The sequence below is a fragment of the Onychostoma macrolepis genome, chromosome 05 (assembly GCF_012432095.1).
Source record: "Onychostoma macrolepis isolate SWU-2019 chromosome 05, ASM1243209v1, whole genome shotgun sequence".
Classification (NCBI taxonomy): Eukaryota; Metazoa; Chordata; class Actinopteri; order Cypriniformes; family Cyprinidae; genus Onychostoma; species Onychostoma macrolepis.
This window is the reverse complement of record NC_081159.1, coordinates 38913902-38940547: the sequence shown is the minus strand read 5'-3', so window position 1 is coordinate 38940547 and position 26646 is coordinate 38913902. Positions and strand designations below refer to the sequence as shown.

The 26646-nt window shown below is 34.8% G+C and overlaps 1 protein-coding gene across 1 annotated transcript; it reads left to right on the top strand.

Moving 5' to 3' along the window:
* Positions 1–20172: 20172 nt before the first annotated feature.
* selenoe (selenoprotein e) lies at positions 20173–25826 on the top strand. Its single transcript, XM_058777294.1, has 4 exons — positions 20173–20289; positions 21316–21392; positions 21680–21758; positions 25553–25826. Exons 1-4 carry the CDS (start codon positions 20173–20175, stop codon positions 25694–25696), a joined length of 417 nt encoding a protein of 138 aa, XP_058633277.1. The 3' UTR covers positions 25697–25826.
* The last annotated feature ends 820 nt before the right edge of the window (positions 25827–26646 follow it).

Below are 26646 nucleotides of genomic sequence, written 5' to 3'. Positions count from 1 at the left end.
AAATGAAAACAATATAATATATAAACATAATGCATTAAAAATTACATTTAATTTAATTTAATTGATAAGCGCCAATATATGAATGCCTAATAATAATAATAACAACAATAATAAACAGCGATATTTACCTACAGATATATTTACAAAATATTTTGAGGCATAAAATATGTAAAGACTTCTAGAATTTGAAATTGAGTGGAAAATTGATAAGAAATCACATCTCATATTCAATCTCTATCTACAATATTGGTTATTTTTTTTTAATATACTATAAATGGTCAATATATCGCTCACCCCACAAGATAAAATTTAAAAAATGGTCGCACTTTATTGTAAGGTCCAATTCTCACTATTAACAAACCATTAACAACAACTTTTGCCTTAATAAACAACTAATGTGCTGCTTATTAATAGTTAGTAAGGTAGTTGTTAAGTTTAGGGATGTAGAATATGGGCATGCAGAATATGTGCTTTATAAGTTCTAATAAACAGTCAATATGTTAAAAATAGACATGCTAATAAGCAACTTAATAGTGAGAATTGGTTCCTATATTAAATTACCAAAAAATAAAAATTATTATTATTGTTTAGACAAAGCAGCTCTTATTCATTAAAAGACGATCCAGGATGTCTCTAAATGACACTCTACTCTCTCAGTTTTTTTTTTTTTGTCTCTCCCATCCATTTTCCCGTTTATACAGTAAATGATATTTTACAGTTTCCGCTGACTCCTGGCTGCCTCTGTGCTCTGAGCAGGGGATCATGGGGAGGTTTTTCATTGCAGTAGCTGTTGCAACGGTGGTCATATGCTCATCAAACTCTAAAGGGCCCAGAGGACTCAACTGGCGAGCTCCTTTACTGGCACAACAGCCCCTTTCATACAGGAACAGTTGGAAGTCTGTGCAATGGGGCCCTGGAGTTAAAGCATCATGCGCTGCGTATTTGCGCTCTATTTTCTCTGTCTTTTTTTAAGGAGGGCTTGAAGAAAGCAGCCAAGGTTTCGTGGGCAAAAGGCAATACAGGCAAGGAAGATCATGTGATCTGTAATTGAAACCAGAGATGTTTAAGCATCCAGACACACATACAAGTGTGCACATTTCCCAAGTCATGCCACTGCTGACACTGAGCTTCTTTTAAACACGGAATTACATTCGCTTTCATTTCAGTATGTATGTGGCCTGTTGTTGGTGAATTTAAATTTATTTCCATAACGGTTTCACTGGCTGTTACGTAGCAGATATACAGATTAAGCATTAAACCATATAATATAATAAATGCAATATAATTAAAACATTTGAGAAAATTCAACAAAGAAAAACAAAAGACAAGATTTTGTACATACAATTCTACCAAAGATTATTTTTCTCAATGTACTTGTGATTAAAATTCAAAAAGATTTCTGGATCCATCTTCCCTTGTGAATCTAACAAAATCCTGCTTCACCTTAGAACAATTAAGAAAAGTAAATAAAAAATGTGAAATTGTAACCTCTCTCTCTCTCTCTCTCTCTCTCTCTATATATATATATATACAAAATATATTTCTAAAATTATATTAATATAATAGATAAATATTAAGTGTATCTTTGCTTAAAATAAACAGAAGAACAATCACATTTTTGGAAAAAAGAAAAACTAAATTAAAAGTGAGAAATAATTTCAGTAAGTAAAAAAAATTAACATTTCTAAAGTAATAATTAATCAATTACATCACTGAAATTATATTTAGATTTTATAATTATAAATGATAATAAATTACAATAAATTAAATATCATTAAATGCTAATTAAATACAAAGAGATGAATTTTTTTTTTTTTAAATATAACGCATCTAGATGTTTTACTTCAGAGCAGGTTTTCACATTATTTTTCATTATTCCACAAAAAGAAAAAAACTGAAATACAATAATTGTATTTTTTTTCAAATAAATAAACATGAATTCTACGGAAGTATAAAAATACTGCCATTAATTATAAAATTTTAACCATTAAAGTAATATATCATTATTTTGTCTACATTACAGTAATGTGAATACACACATCCTATACTCCAATATCATTTTCCCAGTAAAATTAGGTACTGTAGAGGTACGAGACAACTGAAACAGCACTCCAGCGCTGGAAAAGTCATTTAGGCTGTGATTCTTCCAGGAAAAAAGCGTGTTCCAGAAAGTATTCACAAAACAAGTCTTATGGCTTTCAAAAAAGATATGGTTTATGACTGTCATCTGCAGCCGGACAGACAAACTGATATTTCAGAAGAGGCGATATGACAAATGGAGTGCCAGTCTAAACATACCTCTCCAAAACCTGGAGCACAATCAAGCGACAGGACCATCAGAGCCCACAACCGGCCCGCGGCTACACGCCTGTTCACAACCCAGCCATCGCCATGGCAACAGGGACAGATTGCATCCACATCTGGTAGCGATTTCAGCTCTTGTGAAAGAAAAAAAAAAAAAGCGGGGGCAGAAAGAAATTTATGTGTTAAGGCAAAAAAACACAAATATTTTCTGCAATGCAAAGCAGAAAAAAGCAGAGAGTTGAGTTACACTTAAAAGAGGCTGAGAAATGTGTTTTGTTTGTTTGTTTGTTTGTTTGTTTGCTTGCTTGCTTTTTTCCCTCAAACAGAATGGAAGCAATATTTCATACTTCTGTAAGTTATGAGAATCGAACGGAGCCGTGCTGGTCCTCTGGAAAGCTGACACGCTTTGCCTGTTTAAGCAGGTTTTCATAGGAAACAGACTATCCAGCAGGCGACAGACTCCAGAGAGAAAATGATTGTATAATAAAGGCTGACAACAACATAACTTAAACATAAATCATATGCTTATATTCTAGGTGGGAAAGCAAGAGCTCTTCCTGTTCCAGTAGAATGTTTGGTCTCTAAAACGGGTTGTGCGCTTTTGTTATTTTCTTATTTCATCTGAATCTCTGTTACCAAAAAAAAAAAAAAAAAGAGTGATAGATGATAATGCAATGCTTTGGTTACCATATTCATATATCATTCCATATACACACTATTCTGGGTTAATTCAAACAATAATATGGTTTTGCCTTTATATAGTGTCAAAAACCTTTGGACAGAAGGTTTGTGGGGCCTCAGATGCACCTAGAAATGTCTCGGTGTCAATGCTTTAGATATTAAAATATTAAAGCAAGAATTTCAAGAAGGAAACAAACATTGTGTGTGTGTGTGTGTGTGTGTGTGTGTGTGTGTGTGTGTGTGTAATGTTTTACTTGAAAAGTAAATTCTACATAATACACCCAATAATCTTTTACAACAAGTAATCTTTTACTATTTTATTATTAATAATACTTTTATTCAGCAAGGATGCGTGAAATTGATCAAAAATTACAGTAAATATAAAAAGTAAATATCAAAGAAAAACTGCTAAAACTGTAGTAGTAGTATAGTAATAATAACAATAATAATAAAAATAATAATATTTTTAAGCAGCAAATCAGCATATTAGACTGATTTCTGAAGAATCATGTGTCACTGAAAACTGGAGTAATGATGCTGAAAATTTCGAAATATATTCAAAAATAAAACAGTTATTTTAAATTGCAATAATGTTTTACAATATTACTGATTTGCTGTATTTTTACTGATGGATGGATGCTCGGAAAAGTGAAATTTGGTCCCTTGCATCATTTGTTTGCAGATGCTACATGGTTTGATATTTTGTTTGCAGCGCTGGACACCGCTAATGCTTACATACTTCAGTGAAAAATGAATAGAAATTATGATTCTTTCTAAAGAAATATAAAGTAAATGCATCACAAATAAACAACAGAAGACGTGACTTAGTATGAATATGTGTTGTTATTCTGTTCAAAATATCATAAATTTCCAATTGATTATTTTGCACTCCTGAAGAAATTACTATCACCGCAACTAGGTTTTATCATAACCACTGGTCAAATATCGAAGCTGGAGTCTTAAATCTTTGTAACGCTACACAGTTTGTCGAGACCAAGTAAGAATGTGATGTTTTAATGTGTGTGAATGTTTTACAATCATAATCATGGGACCTATAAGGTAATGCAATGACATTCTGAACAAAATCTGTTATTCAGAAAAAAAATAATAATAATAAATTCTGTTCCCAAATCCGTTTTGTAGGTCTCTGATATGTTGGAAACACTCTAGCATCAGTTTTTGCCATGGTGTTTTTGTCTGTTTAGTTTCCTGAGAGGTCTGTGAATCACAGCATACGTGTCTGTGCCATGTGTGGGTTATTACTGGAAAGACGCTTGGCGTGTGTCGCTGCCTCTAACCGCTGGATGCTGAGCTCAGCTCCGCAGCACTGAGATCATGTGTGTGTATAATATACTGTTACAGGCTGAATCTGCTGGACTCACACTGAGATATAAGACTGACTGATCTGAGGTGATAACAGAGCACTTCATCATACAGTTAATGAGACATGCGGCTAAAAATAAATGACTTACTGCACTCCATTTACTCACTGTTCACCAGTTTGTTGATGATTATTACATTTATATTTCAGTGTGCTCGATTGCACGTAAATGGTTATTTATTATTTAAATTGTGTAATTGTTTGTCTTTTATAAAATCACAGGACCAAGAGTTATTATCTCCTGTTGTGGAGAGGTTTGCCGTTTTTCACATTAAAATAAATAAAGACATAAATCACATGGACTCACACTAAAGGGTTGACCGGTGTCCTATCTAGAGACCAGAACATCATAGAGACTTGAGGGTGCAGCACCTCGGGTTCTTTCTGAATCTGGAAATCAACCACAAACAATCAAACAAAATAACTTTTTTTTTTTTTTTTTTTTTTTTTAAAGGAACACATTTTTAACACAATTTATGCATTGTGACATAAGATTTTTTTTTCCCCAAAGCAATTAATATGTTTATTATGAATATTTCTTCTATTAATAATTAATATTATTATTTTATCTACAATTTCTTATTCTATTAATAGTTAATATTATTATTTTATTTACTATTTATTTTATTTTATTTTATTAAATTAATAATTTTATGCAAAGATAAATTAAATGTATTAAAAGTGAGAGTAATGACATTTATAATGTTACATAATACTTATAGTTAAAAAATAAAATAAAATAAAAATATTAGGCAGCGCAACTGTTTTAAAAAGTAATGGCTACTGCAAATTCAGATTTGTCATCATAGGAACAAATTATAATTTATAAAAAATACGGAATTTAAAAGACTTAATATATATATATATATATATATATATATATATATTAAAAAGTTATTTTAAATTGTAATTGTAATTTTAAATTGTAATGTTGTTACTGTATTTTTGATCAAATAAATGCAACCCTGTGTAAACATGAGAGATTTCTTTCTAAATATTTTTTTTTAAATCTTACCAACTTCAAACTTTTGAACAGTAGTGTTTTATATACATACATAAACAAAAATGTGTATATTGCTAATCATAATATTAAACATCTAAAAAATGACTTTTATATTTAGCCTATATATTTTTATTTGTAATGTAGGTATTTATCCTTTAAATTTTTCACAAACAATATATGTATATATATATATATATATATATATACACACACACAAACACACACACAGTATCTCACAGAAGTGAGTACACCCATCACATTTTTGTAAATATTTTATTATATCTTTTCATGTGACAACACTGAAGAAATGACACTTTGCTACAATGTAAAGTAGTGAGTCTGCAGCTTGTATAACAGTGTAAATTTGCTGTCCCTCAAAATAACTCAACACACAGCCATTAATGTCTAAACCGCTGGCCACAAAAGTGAGTACACCCCTAAGTGAAAATGTCCAAATTGGGCCCAAAGTGTCGATATTTTGTGTGGCCACCATTATTTTCCAGCACTGCCTTAACCCTCTTGGGCATGGAGTTCACCACAGCTTCACAGGTTGCCACTGGAGTCGACATCACGGAGCTGGTGGATGTTAGAGACCTTGCACTCCTCCACCTTCAGTTTGAGGATGCCCCACAGATGCTCAATTGGGTTTAGGTCTGGAGACATGCTTGGCCAGTCCACCACCTTTACCCTCAGCTTCTTTAACAAGGCAGTGGTCATCTTGAAGGTGTGTTTGGGGTCGTTATCATGTTGGAATACTGCCCTGCGGCCCAGTCTCTGCTTCAGTATATCACAGTACATGTTGGCATTCACGGTTCCCTCAATTAACTGTAGCTCCCCAGTGCCAGCAGCACTCATGCAGCCCCAGACCATGACACTCTCACCACCATGTTTGACTGTAGGTAAGACACACTTGTCTTTGTACTCCTCACCTGGTTGCCGCCACACACGCTTGACACCATCTGAACCAAATAAGTTTATCTTGGTTTCATCAGACCACAGGACTTGGTTCCAGTAATCCATGTCCTTGTCTTCAGCAAACTGTTTGCGGGCTTTCTTGTGCATCATCTTTAGAAGAGGCTTCCTTCTGGGACGACAGCCATGCAGACCAATTTGATGCAGTGTGCTGCGTATGGTCTGAGCACTGACAGGCTGACCCCCCACCCCTTCAACCTCTGCAGCAATGCTGGCAGCACTCATACGTCTATTTCCCAAACACAACCTCTGGATATGACGCTGAGCACGTGCACTCAACTTCTTTGGTCGACCATGGCAAGGCCTGTTCTGAGTGGAACCTGTCCTGTTAAACCGCTGTATGGTCTTGGCCACCGTGCTGCAGCTCAGTTTCAGGGTCTTGGCAATCTTCTTATAGCCTACGCCATCTTTATGTAGAGCAACAATTATTTTTTTTCAGATCCTCAGAGAGTTCTTTGCCATGAGGTGCCATGTTGAACTTACAGTGATCAGTATGAGAGAGTGAGCGATAACACCAAATTTAACACCCATTCACAAATTTATTAAATTTGCCATTTTCACTTAGGGGTGTACTCACTTTTGTGGCCAGCGGTTTAGATATTAATGGCTGTGTGTTGAGTTATTTTGAGGGAACAGCAAATTTACACTGTTATACAAGCTGTACACTCACTACTTTACATTGTAGCAAAGTGTCATTTCTTCAGTGTTGTCACATGAAAAGATATAATAAAATATTTACAAAAATATGAGGGTGTACTCACTTCTGTGAGATACTGTATATATATACATATATATATATATATATATATATATATATATATATATATATATATAATTCTGACAAGTGTCAGTTATTTTATTATGATATGGGTGATTGCTAGGTAGTTGTCTACTAACCAATTCAAAGGAAACACAACCACATCTCAAACTAAATATCATCACAAAATATCATGATATTCAGGTCTCTGACTTGAGTGCTTCGAAAGTTTCAAAAGTTTTTTTTTTTCACCTGTAAAGTATCAAAGAAACGATGCAACACACTCCATAACTGTTAGCAATAAAAGTTGTGTTACATTTGCGATGGAAGACTTGGCTCACATATTGTCATGTTTGCCCATTTTAAGCCGTTACGTATAAAGAGCAAAGCCCCTATGAAGAGATGAAAGTCTTCCATTAGTGAGACAGATATACAGGGTCAGCAAACAGTTGTCTGCACTTCTCTTTTTTCCTCTTTGTCAGCATATTTGTGTGTCAAGTTTATTCAAGAGGATCTACCTCTAACGGAAAACTTTTCTGTATTTCTCCCCTCTTCTCTCTCTCTCTCTCTCTCTCTCTCTCTCCCTCCACATCCCTCCCACTTTCCCTTTCTTTCCCTCCTTATCATCTCTCTTCCTTCTCTCGCTCTCCCCCTCTTTTTCCCTCTCTGAGAGGAGGAAGTAGTATGGTTTATTCAGGGCTCAGGTTTCAGAGCAGAGGTTTTTTTTTTTTTTTTACTGGCTCTGGAGAAAAGAAGGAGAGAGCTGCTTCTGTAACCGTCACTGCACACAACAGTGATGAAGATTAGACCAAAATGGAAAACAGTTTATACACTCATTTCCTCTTTCGTAACTCCAGTGCAAAGACTCTTCTGCTTTTATACATTAATGCTGCTTGCTTAATGTTCTCACTATTAACTATCTACTTATTAGCATGCCCATTATTGGCTGTTTATTAGTACTTATAATGAACATATTCTGCATGACAATATTCTACATCCCCTAATCCTACCCAATACCTAAACTTAACAACTACCTTACTAACTACTAATAAGCAGAAAATTAGCAGTTTCTTAAGGCAAAAGTCGTGAATTGGACCTAAAAATAAAGTGTAACCATTTTCTAAAAGTACTTCACCATATATGCCTTAAAATGACTGACTGATATATAGAAATTGAAGAGTTCAGATGCAAAAGCCTCTAAGTGCCGTTTGAAATTTCCTTCTAAAATGAGCATTTTTATCAGGCTCCATATGTTTATGTTCAGTTATTTCACTTAAATGGCAATGAAAAGAACCCATTCACTGCCATGAAAGCGAAATTACTGAACCAACCACATAGGAGCCTGATAAAAATGCTCATTTTAGAAGAAAATTTCAAACGGTACTTAGAGGCTTTTGTATACACAAATATATACACAAATATATAAAAACAAAAATGTGTATTTTACTTTTTTGTACTTTGGCTGTAATACTGTATATTTTATACACTAGTATATACACCAGCTAAAAGATGGTCTTAAGTCAATTATTTCTATCTTTTGCTGTAGTGTGTCAGTAGTAAATATCAGTTTACATATCCAAACATTCATTTTGCCATTAATTGTAATAATCCAGTGAGATTTTTCTCTGACAACAGCCAGTGCTCCACATAGAGATCTGATCTCATCATCATCCAGTCTGTCTGAAAAGACATGAAGAAACAGAACAAACTGAGACAGACTAAATCCAGAAGAAATGTGGCAACGTCTCCAAGATGCTTCAAGAAACCTACACTGTAAACAATAAAGGTGCTTCACGATGCCACAGAAGAACCTTTTTTGTATAAATGGTTCCAAAAAAGAACCTCTGAAGAACCTTTCTGTTTCACAAAAGGTTCTTTGGCGAAAGAAGGTTCTTCAGATTATAAAAAGGTAAGAAAGTGATGGTTCTTTAAATACCCTTTGACTGAATGGTTAAATGGTTCAAAAATGGTTCTTCTATGGCACCGCTGTGAAGAACCTTTTAAGCACCTTTATTTTTAAGAGTGTACCTGCAAAGCTCCCTGAAAAGCTATGCGCAAGTGCACCTAGGACAAAAGCTGCTTTAAACGTAAAAGATGGTCACACCGAATGTTGATTTAATTTTGTTAACAGAATTTAATTGATAAAGAAAATCTAATTGTGACATTATTTTTGACAGCATCCTCATTTTACAGCATTCATACACAAGTGCCTAAAACTTTTAACAGTATCGCAGGTAGGTTTCTTGAAGCATCTTGGAGACATTGCCATATATTAAAAAATAAGAGATGCATTATTTAGGGGTTTTAATTAGATCTAATCTAAATTAGTATAATCTAGTTTCATACTTTTACTTCAAAAAATATTTTTCTAGAGAAAGAAAGACTTATTTACTTCACCTCAAACTCAAAAAAAAAAAAAAACTACACTAAGACATTACATTTTAGGTAAGTACTATTTGAACATGTATTTTTGGTTTTAAAATAGAATCTTGAATCAAGATAAAGCAGCCAGTAACACTGTTCTGTTATCTATCTGTCTGTCAGTCTGTATTAATTCATAATTCCAAAAGCTTCTTCTCCTAGAGGTGGACCTGTAATCTTCCTGCTCTTTCAGTATCTCAGAGAGCCACAGTCTGGATTCATTAAAACGTGTCAGTATCTTTAAAGCTGTGTCTACATCCTGTTCCTCTTTCACACCCCCTCTTCTCTCTCTCTCTCTCTCTCTCTCTCTCTCTCTGAGCCTCAGCCATTTCACAGAGCATGTGGTTTTCATTAGGAGAGTTGGATTAGAGCACAAGGGCACATCTGCAATGGTGGCAATCCACACTCCTCTCCTTCTCTGCCTTCCCTCCATTATCTCATATGCGATCGGCTTCGGCCATTCAGCTCGAGCCAGCTCGCATTCAGCCTCATGATGTCAGCTGCAAATCTACCCTCAAAATCTAAATATACAAACCTGACCTGAAATTCCCATAACTCTCAACTTCGGAGGCTAGAACTTCTAATCAGATCTGAATACCACTCTTAAATACAAAGGTTCTTTATTAGCATTGATGGTTCCATGAAGAACCTTTAACATCCATGGAACCATTCCAGGTTCTTTATAGTGGAAAAGGTTCTTTAGATGTTTAAAATGTTCTTCACACTAAAAACAAATGGTTCTTTTAAGAACTGTTGACTGAAAGGTTTTTTGGGGAACCAAAAATGGATCTTCTATGGCATCGCTGTGAAAACACAATTTTGGAAGCTTTATTTTAAGAGTTTGGAATTTTCCATTCTACAAAAGGTTCTTTATACTGGATAAAAGGTTCTTTAGATTATCAAAATGTTCTTTTCGCTGATAAAAATGGTTATTTTAAGAACTGTTGACTGAAAGGTTCTTTGAGGAACCAAAAATGGTACTTATAATATGGCATCACTGCTAAATACAATTATGGAAGCTTTATTTTCAAGAGCGGACTCTTTCCATTCCTCAAAATGTTCTTTATAGTGGAAAAAAATGTTCTTTAGATTTTTTTAAAATGTTCTTTTCACAAAAAAAAAGAAAAAAAAAAGTTGTTTTAAGAGCTCTTAACTGTAAGTTTTTTTGGGGGGGGACCAAAAATGGTTCTTCAATGGCTGTGAAAACCCATTTTGGAACCTTTATTTTTAAGAGAGCAAGAGAAACCTAAAATCATGGGTTAACCGAGTCTGCATTGCCAAATATAAATAATCGCCATCATTTTTTGGTGATGAAAGCTGGAAACAAAATATGAGTGCATGTGTGTGTCTATGCCCTAAGGATCCAGACGTCCAGGATCAAACGATGCTTGTTTTGGAAACAGGGGGAAGCACTACCTAAATGCTGAGTGTGGAGAAAAACAACGGAGAGGGAGGGGAAGAGAGAAGGGGGAAAAAAGAGAGGAGAGGATGAGAGCCCAAAGGATCCGGTGGAGGAAATGGCTTCTGCTCATTATGTGTGCTGCTAGAGAATAGCATGCTGGGATACGGACGACAGTGATGCGCACGCGTGTGTGTGTGTGTGTGTGTGTTGACGTGTGTACATTGATGGTGGCGCTCTCGTTTAGGAGAGAAAGAACGGAAGAGCTCGTAAAAAAGCTTTTTGATGTTTAGCCAGAGGCGTGTGACTGATACTCATGTGTGTGTCTGAGTTTCAAGACAAAACGGATGGCAAACTTCTGTTTTTATTCACATGATTTAACCCTGTAAAGCATATTTGATAGTCATATTCCTACGGTCTCTAAATTATCAACATGATCAAAACCACATGTTGTACATTTTAAAAACATACCCTTTCAGGCCGTGGTCATGAGTCTTTTTGCTATGAAATCCTTACTGATTTTTATAAAGTAAATGTAATAAATTTTACTGTATATTGTTAGCAATATTTTTATAGTTAATAGTTGCTTTTACTGAACTAAAGCAACCTAGGCTTACTTGATTATCCTTTTTTTTTTTTTTTTTTAGAAAAAAAAAAAATCATGTTAGAATTTACCTAATATTAAATATGATACTTGAGGAACATTTATTTGTCATCATTATATTACATTGCATTATATGTTTACCCCCAAAATAAAAACTACAGAGCTTTAATCATTAAACTATAAGCATTTAATTATCATCTTACTGAGACATATTATTAAGAAATACAGACCGACAACTGATATTAATATGCTTTTTTATGTAAAGAGTCGCCTATACTGTTACAAAGATCTCATTGATTTACATTACAAGCCATCAGAATTTCATCTTACTTTTGACCATACTGTATAAATATCAACATCTGCACCAAATTGCATATTTCTGTTCAGTTTGAGCCTCAGAATAAATTTGAGCTTTTTGAGTGTGAGCTCCATATTCTCCTACATCATATGAGCCATAAAAGCCTCATACTATAAAATACGATACTTAAAAATGCAGACTTTATTTACATATTTTTCGATTAAAAAAAAAATAAAATACTTCTTCTAAAGATTCAGTAAACTGTTCCTTTAAAAAAAATAATAAATGTTTGCTGACAGTCTAGTAAATATCATGAATAGAAGAAAATATCAAAAGAAGATATTCTGAGAAATGCATTATTTTGCCCATACAGTGAAATCGAGATTGTTTTGGACTCACCTGTCGATCAATCATTAAATTATATCACTTGCATTTCATTTGAACTTTAAGGCTTTAAACTTTTCTCAGTCAAATTTGTAAAGGTCCAAACATATAGCCAGACAAAACGTCTCCAGTTTTCCTGACATCAACATGCACTGACACAGATGTGAAGCACATGTAAAGTAAACAGTGGAAAATATATCAATATTTCTCAATTTAACACTTTTTTTGTACAAAAAGTTGTTTTTCTCTGGATGTTTGTCGGGCAATTTGTGAAAGATTGGACTTATCTTGTGATCGCAGTTTTATAATAAAGGTATGACATCCCTATTTTCATTTGTACCTCCCGACATAAATAACTATATTACTGTTGCTGAAACATCTATATTGTTAAACAGAGGCCTGATATTTTAACTAAACCTGTAGACCTTTTAAAAGATATTTATTTTATGCCTCTATATTTCTACTATATGTTAAAAGTCATTCCACATGTGTCTTATTTTATTTCACCTTAGGGAATTTAAGAGGAAACATCTGAGACAATGTGGATAATTGAATAAAACATGTCTAAAAAGTCCCCTTTCCTGAACCATTCTGAAGGAATAAACGATCCTGTAGGACAACAGTGGTGTTGAAGCTCAAGTCTCAGACTGACCGCTTAGTCACATCTTCGCAGAATTACACTGGGTTTAATGTGTCGCCTGCAGATATTGTGTTTTTCAAGTCCAGAGAGGAAATCTGGGTCTTTTTAGAGGGAGATGACTGTGTCATCTGACACATCAGCGCCTGGCCACAGCTGTAGAGACAGACAGACAGACAGACAGACAGATGGGGCCCCAGCTCAGTCTGTGGATGATAGAGCATGATGGTTTCACTGCTGCATTCCTATGGAGAATGGTTTATTTTCATTGGAAACATAATTGTCTGTGGCAAGAGTTTTGGAAGCGCTTTTACCCAAAACACTGCCAAAAGTCCATCCTGTAGCATGGTCGCCCTCTATAGGTGACCTAAAATCAACACACTCCTCCCTTTAAGAATGAGTAGTATTATGCAAGTGCAGTGTAACTGAATACACCCATACAGAAGTCATTCAATTGGGTATGTATATAGTTTGCTACTGTATGTAAATACACAGACTAGAAAGCTTAGTACATACCAGAAGTGGGCAGAGTTGACATTACGCGTCCTCAAATGCACTGCCTCGACCCTGGCTCGTCCTTTGCCTCCATATTTTGTAAATAATAAGTAAAATAGAGAATAAATGATGAAAACACTGAAGGAGATAACATTTTTGCATTAAATATTAAAGCATTTCTGTATAATATTACACATTTCTGTTATATATTAAAGCATTTAATATCAACAAAAATTGGCGTACATTAGCAAGTCAGCCATACTGAACAATTTCCAAACATTAATTTAAATGTCACAGGACAAAATCCAGTCAATATAACAGAAAAACAATGTACTGCTTACTCATTATATTAGGATTATTTACATTACTTAATTATTAGCTTTATCCAAAGATTCAATATATGTGGTGTTATTTAAGAGATCTGGTCTCTTTAACAACAATCAGTTAGCGATATTAAATGAAAACTGAAACTGAAAACATGCTGAAGAAATTCTGAAACTTCAGTAAAAATTCTGAAATATCATAGCCATATTTTTAAGTTTTCAGTGATATTATTGTCATGTTTATTTTCACAAATCTGTCTAAATCTGTGTTAGTGAGCACTTCTCCTTTGCCAAGATACTCCATCCACCTCACAGGTGTGGCATATCAAGATGCTGATTAGACAGCATGATTATTGCACAGGTGTGCCTTAGGCTGGCCACAATAAAAGGACACTCTAAAATGTGCAGTTTTATCACACAGCACAATGCCACAGATGTTACAAGTTTTAAAGGGGGCGTGCAATTGGCATGCTGACTGCAGGAATGTCCACCAGAGCTGTTGCCCGTGAATTGAATGTTCATTTCTCTACCATAAGCTGTCTCCAAAGGCGTTTCAGAGAATTTGGCAGTACATCCAACCGGCCTCACAACCGCAGACCATGTGTAACCTCACCAGCCCAGGACCTCCACATCCAGCCTCTTCACCTCCAAGATCGTCTGAGACCAGCCACCCGGACAGCTGCTGCAACAGTCGGTTTGCATAACCAAAGAATTTCTGCACAAACTGTCAGAAACCGTCTCAGGGAAGCTCATCTGCATGCTCGTCATCCTCATCGGGGTCTCGAGCTGACTGCAGTTCGTCGTCGTAACTGACTAGAGTAGGCAAATGCTCACATTCGATGGCATCTGGCACTTTGGAGAGGTGTTCTCTTCACGGATGAATCCCGGTTTTTACTGTAAAGGGCAGATGGCAGATAGCGTGTATGGCATTGTGTGGGTGAGCAGTTTGCTGATGTCAACGTTGTGGATCGAGTGGCCCATGGTGGCAGTAGGGTTATGGTATGGGCAGGTGTATGTTATGGACAACGAACACAGGTACATTTTATTGATGGCATTTTGAATGCACAGAGATACCGTGACGAGATCCTGAGGCCCATTGTTGTGCCATTCATCCACGACCATCACCTCATGTTGCAGCATGATAATGCACGGCCCCATGTTGCAAGGATCTGTACACAATTCCTGGAGGCTGAAAACATCCAAGTTCTTGCATGGCCAGCACACTCACCGGACATGTCACCCATTGAGCATGTTTGGGATGCTCTGCACATTTTAGAGTGGCCTTTTATTGTGGCCAGCCTAAGGCACACCTGTGCAATAATCATGCTGTCTAATCAGCCATTTCTGTATAATATTACACATGTCTGTTATATATTAAAGCATTTAATATCAACGCCCCCTTTAAAACTTGCAACATCTGTGGCATTGTGCTGTGTGATAAAACTGCACATTTTAGAGTGGCCTTTTATTGTGGCCAGTGTAAGGCACACCTGTGCAATAATCATGCTGTCTAATCAGCATCTTGATATGCCACACCTGTGAGGTGGATGGAGTATCTCGGCAAAGGAGAAGTGCTCACTAACACAGATTTAGACAGATTTGTGAACAATATTTGAGAGAAATAGGCCTTTTGTGTACATAGAAAAAGTCTTAGATCTTTGAGTTCAGCTCATGAAAAATGGGGGCAAAAACAAAAGTGTTGCGTTTATAATTTTGTTCAGTGTATATGTGAATATATTGGAAGATATAATGTGATATAAGAAATAATATATTTTGATATATGGGTCCTTATATTTTTCAATATTCTGCAATATATGCATTAACCATGTATAGCCACATATTGATACATATAAAATATATATTTAGCAATAAGACAGAAACAATACAGTACTACATAGCTTTATTGAAACACTCATTCCTTTTTATTAACACATGGGTTTACATACAAAATTAAATGTCTCAAAAATACATTCCCAATATGCCTACAAAGGTTCCCAATTCTATACAGACTCAGGCAAATTAACGTCCACATTTAATCATTCAGCAGACACTTTTATCCAAAGCGACTTAAATGAGTTTTTTAAACTAAAAAACTTGAATAGCAATCAAACCAACAAAAGAGCAATAATATGTAAGTGCTGTGACAAACGCAGTACACGTAGCCAGTTTTTTAATATATATATATATATATATATATATATAATTTATATATATATATTTTCACATACATTTAGTAGATATTAACAATATTATATTTGCTATATATTAATACACACACACACACACACACACGTATAGTCATACATTACGGGATATATACACATACATATATGGATATATATTACAAAATGTATTTGTCAGATTTGGTTACATATATATGTAACAAACGTGTTCCCATATAAATGTTAATATATAGTAGGAGTGGGCGATATAGCCTCAAAATTATATCACAATATTTCAAGAATATTTGCAATATTGATATTTATGACGATATACAAAACAATATGGAACAACGTTTTATTGGTGATTGCAGCTGGCAGGCAGTAGCATTTATTAGTGCGGACACAATGAAGGGAATTTTCCATCCTTTTCCAATGAGCTACTGACATTGATGACAGACTGCCTAATTCAAAGTGTAAATCTATTGTCATAAGCTGGCAGAAGCAGCATTATAGTGCAATAGTACTGACCAGTGTTGGACAAGTTACTTTAAAAAAGTAATTAGTTATAGTTACTAGTTACTTCTCACAAATAGTAACTGAGTTAGTAACTGAGTTACATCATTATAAAAGCAACCAATTACCAGGGAAAGTAACAATTGTGTTACTTTAAAAAAGAAATAAATAATAATAATAAGTCCAAATATGACAAATAACTCGGATGCCTCCAATATTAAATGTTAAATGAATGAAATGGACACTACATGGTATAAATTATTATTTTTAAACATTGTACACTAATACAAAATAAATTACTAATTATATTAAAAATACTAATTTAACACTGTTAAATCATGTTTGCTGTCATGTTTGGTGCATTAGTGCGCGCCTCTATTTGATCGTGTCACGGCATTGTTTGGTACAATTTATATATATATACACACAGTATCTCACAGAAGTGAGTACACCCCTCACATTTTTGTAAATATTTTATTATATCTTTTCATGTGACAACACTGAAGAAATGACACTTTGCTACAATGTAAAGTAGTGAGTGTACAGCTTGTATAACAGTGTAAATTTGCTGTCCCCTCAAAATAACTCAACACACAGCCATTAATGTCTAAACCGCTGGCCACAAAAGTGCGTACACCCTCTTCCACTCCTCTATGACGACATCACGGAGCTGGTGGATGTTACAGACCTTGCGCTCCTCCACCTTCAGTTTGAGGATGCCCCACAGATGCTCAATAGGGTTTAGGTCTGGAGACATGCTTGGCCAGTCCATCACCTTTACCCTCAGCTTCTTTAGCAAGGCAGTGGTTGTCTTGGAGGTGTGTTTGGGGTAATTATCATGTTGGAATACTGCCCTGCGGCCCAGTCTCTGCTTCAGTATGTCACAGTACATGTTGGTATTCATGGTTCCCTCAATGAACTGTAGCTCCCCAGTGCCAGCAGCACTCATGCAGCCCCAGACCATGACACTCTCACCACTATGCTTGACTGTAGGCAAGACACACTTGTCTTTGTACTCCTCACCTGGTTGCCACCACACACGCTTGCCACCATCTGAACGAAATAAGTTGCACAGGACATGGTTCCAGTAATCCATGTCCTTGTCTTCAGCAAACTGTTTGCGGGCTTTCTTGTGCATCATCTTTAGAAGAGGCTTCCTTCTGGGACGACAGCCATGCAGACCAATTTGATGCAGTGTGCTGCGTATGGTCTGAGCACTGACAGGCTGACCCCCCACCCCTTCAACCTCTGCAGCAATGCTGGCAGCACTCATACGTCTATTTCCCAAACACAACCTCTGGATATGACGCTGAGCAGGTGCGCTAACTTCAAGTGGAAGATAACTCCAGTGGCAACCTGTCAAGCTCTGGTGAACTCCATGCCCAAGAGGGTTAAGGCAGTGCTGGAAAATAATGGTGGCCACATAAAATATTGACACTTTGGGCCCAATTTGGACATTTTCACTTAGGGGTGTACTCACTTTTGTGGCCAGCGGTTTAGACATTAATGGCTGTGTGTTGAGTTATTTTGAGGGGACAGCAAATTTACACTGTTATACAAGCTGCAGACTCACTACTTTACATTGTAGCAAAGTGTCATTTCTTCAGTGTTGTCACATGAAAGATATAATAAAATATTTACAAAAATGTGAGAAGTGTACTCACTCCTGTGAGATACTGTGTGTGTGTGTGTGTGTGTGTGTGTGTGTGTGTGTGTATATATTCACACATACATGATGCAATAAATTTGCTCATATTTGGATACATATATTTTGCATACGTTCACATATATACAGTATATGTGACATTATACTGCATATATGTTAAATTAAATGTGTAACTAATATTTATATATTTACAAATATATAATTCCATATATGAAAATATATTAAAATAAATATTTACCTTGAATTGTGTTTATATATTGCTAATACATATTCCCATATAAATGTGACTATATGAGCACCATATATGTTGAGATATATTCCCCAATATATGGAAAGCGTTATATATTATTCAGTATATTGTAATATATTACCACAATGTATTATTCTATATAATTACCAATATACTGAAAATTCTTTAATATATTGACCGTTCATGTATAATAAAATATATTTTCTTTCCGTAAGGGTGGAGCTCAACCAGAGTGACCATCAGTGTCTTGATCACCTCTCTAACCAAGAGCCTTCTCCTTCGATTGCTCAGTTTGGCGAGGATACTAGATCTAGAGTCCTGATGGTTTCAAACTTCATCCATTAAGGATTATGGAGGCCAAATGCTCCTGTGAACTTTCAACACAGAATAATTTTTTTGTAGTCTTCCCCAGATCTGTCTCATCACAATCCTGTCTCTCAGCTCTGCAGGCCATTCCTTTGACCTCATGGCTTAGATTTTTCTCTGACATCCATTTCAGCTGTTAAACTTTATATAGACAGGTGTGTGTGCCTTTCCAAATCATGTCCAATCAACTGAATTTGCCACAAGTTAACTCCAGTTGGAGTATAGAAACATCTCAAAGACGATCCAGTGAAACTGGAATGCTCCTGATCTAAATTTCAAGTATCAAAGCAAAGGGTATGAATACTTGTGCAATGTCAGTGTTTCCTTTTTAATAAATTTGCTAAGTTGTGGTAAATTCGGTTTTTGCTTTGTCATTATGGTGAGTGGGGTGTAGATTTATGTGGGAAAAAAAGTAATTTAAAGCAGATGAACATAATAACGCAACATAACAAAATGTGAAAAAAAAAAAAAATTAAGAGGTATGAAGACTTTCTATAGGCACTATATGTGTATATATATATATATATATATATATATATATATATATATATATATATGTGTGTGTGTGTGTGTGTGTGTGTGTGTGTATACACACTATATAGAGAGAGAGAAAAATGTAACTATGAATATATATATATACTGTATATATATATATATATATATATATACTTATAATAGTACTTGTAGAAAATTCTAAACGTTTCTATCTATATACACTCATCAAATATTATATCACATATAATATATTATATAACTTTTAACAAATGTAGGATAATATAAAAATATATATTATTACTTACTATTTATATCTAACATTGTATACTTTCTAAGTCAGCTAAAATGGCCTTTTATTGAAGATGACTGATGACTATTTATTTCTACCTGTTACTGTAACATACATTTAGGGTAATGACTGAAACTAAACTGAACTGAACTAAAATTTAAGAGACTTGTGGTATAACATGTAGACTGATTAAATTAACTAAAATGTCCAATATGAATGTTTTTCCAGGTGTGTAAAAATTATCATTGAATCATCCCTCATCAACTCAATGTATTCTACATTATGTGTCGTTATTGTTATTAAAATGAAGGAGCACCATGAATTCATAGAAGAATTTAAAAGACTACGTTTAAACGCTACTTCATCAGAGTGTTAGTCAAGCAGCAGCTGTTGTGTTCTGACTCTGGTTATTCATCAGCAGACTGTGGGAGAATCTGACACAGACGCAGCTGCTCTGTGGCCTCAACTCCTTCATATTGAGAAAAAAAAAAACATTAAAATACAACAAACTTCACAAAATATTTGATTTTTATCAAACAAACAACAGCTTTAAGTCCCTTTTGGTAAGAATTAGTAGATTTTAAATAATCAATTCGCTATACTAAACTTTTTATCCAATTCTTCTGAAACAAAACGCAAAAAATCAGCCAATCAGACTCTGCCACATGGCGGCGGATACCTATCAGCAACCCATATCTACTGTATTGACCCTCATTTCACCAAAGGACCTCAATCTTTTGGAAACAGTGAGGTCTCCCATCCCAGCCGCAGTATGTGGCTCACACTATTGGCCCTTCTGACTTTGTATGCCGCGGGGAGAAGTGCGGTAAATGTTTCAGAAAGCAGCGCTGAGAAGGAAAAGTTTGTTATAGCCAGAGGAAAACTTATGGTGAGTGCTCAATACATGCTTGAACGCTTGATATATGCAAGATGTTAGCTCTAAAAATCACTTTCATTGTCCAATGATATGAGACAGACTGCATCAAACTATATTAGCACAGAAGTTAATGAGATTAATACATTTAATGTCAATTATAACATTGTATTAAGCAATACAAATACATACACTACCATTCAAAAGTTTGAGTTTTTTTTTTGTTTTTTTAAGAAGTCTCTCTTATGCTCACCAATGTTGCATTTGGTTACACTTTATTTTAAGGTGTCCTTGTTACAGTGTAATTATACATTTAAGTACTGAGTAAATATTAATTAACTTCATGTATTTACTATATGGTTAGGATTGGGGTTTGTTTTGTGGTTACTTACATGTAATTATGAATAATTAATTGTTATTATAATAGTAAGTACATGTAACGTGTAACAAGGACACTATAAAATAAAGTGTTACTTTGCATTTATTTGGTTGCATTTATTTGATGATAAAAAAAAAAAAGGAAAAACAGAAATTTTATGAAATATTATTCTGATTTAAAATAATGATTACTTTATCATTACTCCAGTCTTCAGTGTCACCTCTTCAGAAATCATTCTAATATGCTGGTTTGATAAAGATCAATTTCTTTTTATTATCAATGCTAAAAACAGTTGTGCTGCTTAATATTTTTGTGGAAACAACGATACTGTTTTTTTTTTTTTTCAGGATTCTTTGATGAATAGAAAGTTCAAAAGAACAGCATTTATTTGAAACACAATATTTATATTTGGTGTGTTTCCACCACATATTTTTAAAAAGCTTCCATAATTTAATGCATCCTTGCAGAATTAAAGAATCAATCTATTTTTAAAAAATTCTTACTGACCCCAAACTTTTGAACAGTACTAAATACTCTATTCAAAAACTCAAAATACTGTATATGATACAATGTCAAGACCTCAAAACACATTTGCTGACAAAGAATAGTGTTACTTGAGTTAAAACACTTCAATGTTTTGCCTATTGTTAATCTCTTCCCAGGCTCCCAGTGTAGTGGGATGATCCATAAAGAAGATGCCAGAGCTCTACAATTTCCTGATGGAGCGATTGGCATTGTAGTATCCTGATATTACCATAGACAATCACTCTCATTTTCAATTCCAATGTTTTCAGTCTAGTGCTATTAGACTTTTTAAAGAATGCTGAAAAGTCTCCATATTTCTTGGAAGATTGTGGCTCTGCTAAGACAGCGTTTGACGGGGACGTAAATGTTAATGAAATCTTTACAGGCCCAGAGTGCTGTTTTCTGTGCTGCCATATGTTTAAACACTTAGAGGCCGGAGTCATGTGCTTCATGGCCTCAGAGGTCATTTGCCTGCTGCCGTTAACCTTAACCTGTTTAAAGTCACAACCTGGAGTACGATTCGGGAGAGGATAAAAACCCACGCCTGATCTTCTACAACGAGAATGACGAGGAAGTGAAGGTAAAGACAATGTTATTATTTTACATGCAAGTTTACATTTTTTTCATCATTTGCATTATAATTTTTTTCCACTTAACGCTGGATACTTTAGATGTTTACTGTATTTGTTATTTGCTTTAAAAAAAACTTGCATGCCTCTGTATTTTTTAAATATTATTCATGCATTTGCAAACAAGTGTCACAATCCATCACAAAACCAATGGCAATGTTTTTATTGGCTTTTGTAGATTGTTATAAGGGAAAGAGCAGCATGAATATTCTATTCATCTTCTCCTTTTGAGAAAACAAAAAAATCAACAAACCTGACAAAGAAAGGGTGTTTAATTTTTTTTATTTTTTTTTTAGAAATGATAAATACACTGATTATTTTCAAATTATTCACAAAGAAGGAAAAAAGGTAATTGAGAGAAAAATATTACGGCATTTATTTATAGCAAAACACCTAAAGGAAATTAGGAAAATACACACAAAAATATAACTATTAAAGTAAAAACAGAATGAATATAAAGAACTATAAAAATGCAGGAACAAATATAAAATGTAAAAACAATAGAAATGTTTTTTTTTTTTTTAGTAAAAACTTAAAAGTGGAGTAAATAAAAACTTAAAGGTGGGGTATGTATTTAAAAAATTTTTAAATGCTTTAGAAAACTGAGTCGGGCCCAGTACCAAAACAAACTTGTAGCCAAACAGCAGTAAGGGGCGTGTCTACTCATGATCCAGAGGTGAGAGCGCTCAGTGCACATGATGGACATTAGCTGAGCGAAGACAGAAAGATAGAGATGGCAGATAAAAAACAAAAGAGGAAAATGTCTGTGGAACAAAAGATGGCTTACACCGTGTGTACATCGGACACCACGCCGCACCGTAACAGCTAAAGTCTGTCCACACTGGACGCGACAAAGCGACCGTTGAAAATCATTTGAAATTTGTGTCAATATAGAACGCGGCAGCAGTTTACTGTCGAGGATTTGTCGTGTCGCCACGTCGCATCCAGTGTAGACAGCACTAGCGTAGCCAGAAATGTTTAAGTGGGTGGGCCTACATAAAACTGGGTGGGCCAGGTGTGTAGCATATGGAAACTGCATGCCAAATTAACAAAGAATACAGCACCAAGGTGTAACGTGGCTGACGAGACGTGCGGATCCAAGTGCAAGCTTTTATTTAAAGGCATGGTCATATATACAGGCAGGGTCGAAACAATGGCAAACAGGTATGGCAGGGACAAGATAAAGAGTAATCCTAGGGTGAGCGAAGGTCGACGATGGGCGAACAGTATCCAATAGGGCAAGGCAGAGAGATAATCCAGGTACACAGGCTATAATCCAGACAAGGGAATAAACAGAGTCCGAACAGTGAGACAAGGGTAAATACTGGGAACACAGACTAGAAAACAACAAACGTTCCGTAAAGCAGCTGACACTAGGGGAGTGAAAAACGCAGGGCAATACAGGAACTGAACAGAAACACAGAATGGCACGGAAAGGGTTAATCCAGGAAACACAGGTTAGAATATACAGGAACTCCACAGAAACACGGAATGGCACGGAAAGGGTTAATCCAGGAAACACGGGCTAGAATAAAACACAGGAAAACAGGCAAGGCAAGACTAAGAAAACTACATTGGCTCCAAATCGCTAGGAGAGGGATATGTGCATACAACACTTGGCAGTGAGGGTGAGAAAGTCCATGGCTTAAGTATAGTGTGTGATTGGTGATAGCTGTGTGATCAGTGCCTTCAGCTGTGTATGTGCAATCAGTGTCATCAGTGCAATGGATGATGGGAAATGGAGTCCAGTGTGATGGGTGTTGTGAGAGTCAATGTGGTGAGCGAGTGACCTCTGGTGGTGAGTGAACGGAAGTTCATAGACCGGATTCATGACATAAGGTTCATTACACAGTATGCATTAACATTAGTAATTTGTTATGTTAATGTTCATTTCAAAATTTACTAATAGGACATTATTAAAATTAAAAGTTAACATTGTTAACCTGAGCTGGTTAACAAAGATGAATAAACATGGCATGTATTGCTAATGTTAGTTAATGCATTAACTAACCTTAACTAAAGGAAGTTTATTAAAAAGCATTACCTCAGTGTGAAACAACGGGGCTTTGCTGATGATTTCATAAGCAAATGTTTCTGTCAGTTCACGCACATCGAGGACCGCAGAAATCTGCGCAGCTGCAAATTATGCAGTTTGTTGTGGTGAGTGGCGACCAGGATCTAGCACAATTTTTATGTGTTTCTTTCCACAAAGGACGCATCTGTTTAGTGGATCAAACACTGTACCTATGCTAATATGATGTTTCACTGGTTCAGAAGTTTCCGATCGATAAATCCAGCACCCTCAGGTGGTCTGTCGGGTTTCATTTGTAGACGGTCTGGATTTATTGCTAACACTTTTACTTTTTAAAGAATTTATCTGATTTATGTTTGCTTCACTAGGCTATTATCAAATTTAACTTCACAAATGCAGGCATTTTACTATTATGTCTTTATGTCGTAAACATAACATTGTGGGTGGGACTAACAGACATGGACGAATCATCATTTTGACAAGCGTATGATGATATGCACCTATAGGAAGAGGGAATACTAAGAAACGACCTGCAATTGACCATGAAAACAAGCGTTTAATATTTTTAATAACAGTGAAATAAGACGTTTAGTATCTTACTAAATTACATCCATTTGGAAAATTACAAACTTCTCATTGGGTGAGACCCCCCCAAGCCCCCCCCCCATAGCTACGCGACTGGTAGACAGCATCACTGATTATAATGAGTTCTATAGTATTTTGTCGCGCAGCACAGCTCGCGTCCGGTGTAGACACGGTGTTACTATAAGGCAAGTAGGACCTGTGTAAATATCGGATCAGCTTTCCAGTGCTGGAGAGAATTTGAGGAGCGGGAAGGCCTGTGATCGGATGCCGAGGTTGCTTTGTTTCTTCTCAATCGGTGAGTAACAATGGTTTTGCTTTGTTTCACAGAACTAATCATTGCCTAGGATGAGTACGTATGTGTGGGGCGGAGCAATCAAAATAGGGGCGAGACCTTTTTGGGGTAGGGGCGTGTTTGTTTTGGTGATTTCAAATATCAACATTGGCTACCAGAAATCACTTAACCCACCTTTAAATGCAAAAATTTAAAAACTACACAGAAGAACATAATTTTTGAAGTAAAAACAGAATAAATATATACAATATAATGTGAAAAATATATTATATATTTGTATATATATTAAATATATAAATTATATATATATATATATATATTATATATAAAATATTTATATATTAAATATATAAATATAATGTGAAAAAAATTAATTGCAAATAATAATAATAATAATAAAAGTGTAAAAAGCACATTAAATGTAAAAAAAAATCAGAAAATAAATAAATAGAACTTTTAAAAATAAAACAAATATAACTAACTATACAAAATGCAAAAACTATAAAATGGCAAAACAATAAGTGTTAAAAACAAAACTTTATAATGTAAAATGATTTTTCTTAAATATATCAGAAAATTAAATAAATGTTAAAGTAAAAATAGAACTAACTTAACTAAGTATAAAAATCTAACAAATTTTAAAATCTAATAAAATGTAATAATAAAATGTATAAACTATAAAGAAGTCAAATGTAATAATATAAAATGCAAAAACTAACTACAATATAATATATATATATATATATATATATATATTATTAAGTAATATGACAATTATAACAATGACAATTATGAGATTTGCTGTCTGTTTAGTGTCTTTCACTCTCTGATCTCAGGTTGTTCCTGTGAAGAAGATGAAGGCAGATGAGATCAGCAGCTTGCTAGATTCTCTGGGTTTCTATAAGAGGTCACAGAAAGGCGAGGAGGTCCCTGAGGAGTTCAAACATTTCCCTTTAAACGCGCCTCGGGATGAACTGTGAGCCCCGCTGGTCAGCGCAGGAACTGCAGCCTGCCGCCAATGACGCGCAGAGTCTCAACGCTCAGAAACACGGCCGGACTCTGCACCGACACACAGATGGCTGGAGGCAGTCCTAATCACACACATTTACAATAAACGTCTTACATCCTTGGCTGGTGTGGCGTTGTTTCGTTGCGTTTCATTAAAATGTATGAGCTTACATGGCTTTCAGAAAGGAAAGCAATTACACAACAAACCCACGGAAAGATGGTCATTAAAGAAAATAGGTGGCAAGTCACTGAAGCTGTCAGAATAAATGAGAAACCTAATTGTTGAGTTTTGCATTTCTAAACAAAATTGTTCCTCAAAATTAGCTGTCAAGAATAAACAAATTAATTGGAATTGTATTATATTCAAATTGTGGACCATACAAAACAGCTCTCAAACATCCACAGTGCTAATCAGAGTTTCTTTCAAAATACCACAATTACAGTTAATTACTCTAAAAACACGATAAATATGGGGCTTGTTTTTAAGCTTGTTTTCATCTTGTTTTTAAGCTTGTGTATATATATATATATATATATATATATATATATTTCAATTTACTTTAATTTTCTTAAATACATTTTCTAAATATATTCTGTATTAAATATAATATATATTAAATATATTTCTAAATTATATTTCCTGAAACTATTAAAATGAATTTTTAAGGAGGTATACAGTACATATACCCAATTTTATTTTATTTTCTGTTGACAGTGGTGACTTTATTAAACACTTAGTGTATGTATCTATAATATATTATACTATATTGTATAAATATTCCACTTGATTTAAGCATAAACCTCACTAAATCAGTTAGACTTATGTTTCAAAACAAGAAATAACAATTTGCTCATGGTACATAAAAAATAAACTATATATGTTTTTGTTGATCTATATGTGTTTACATATTTTTTCCTGAAA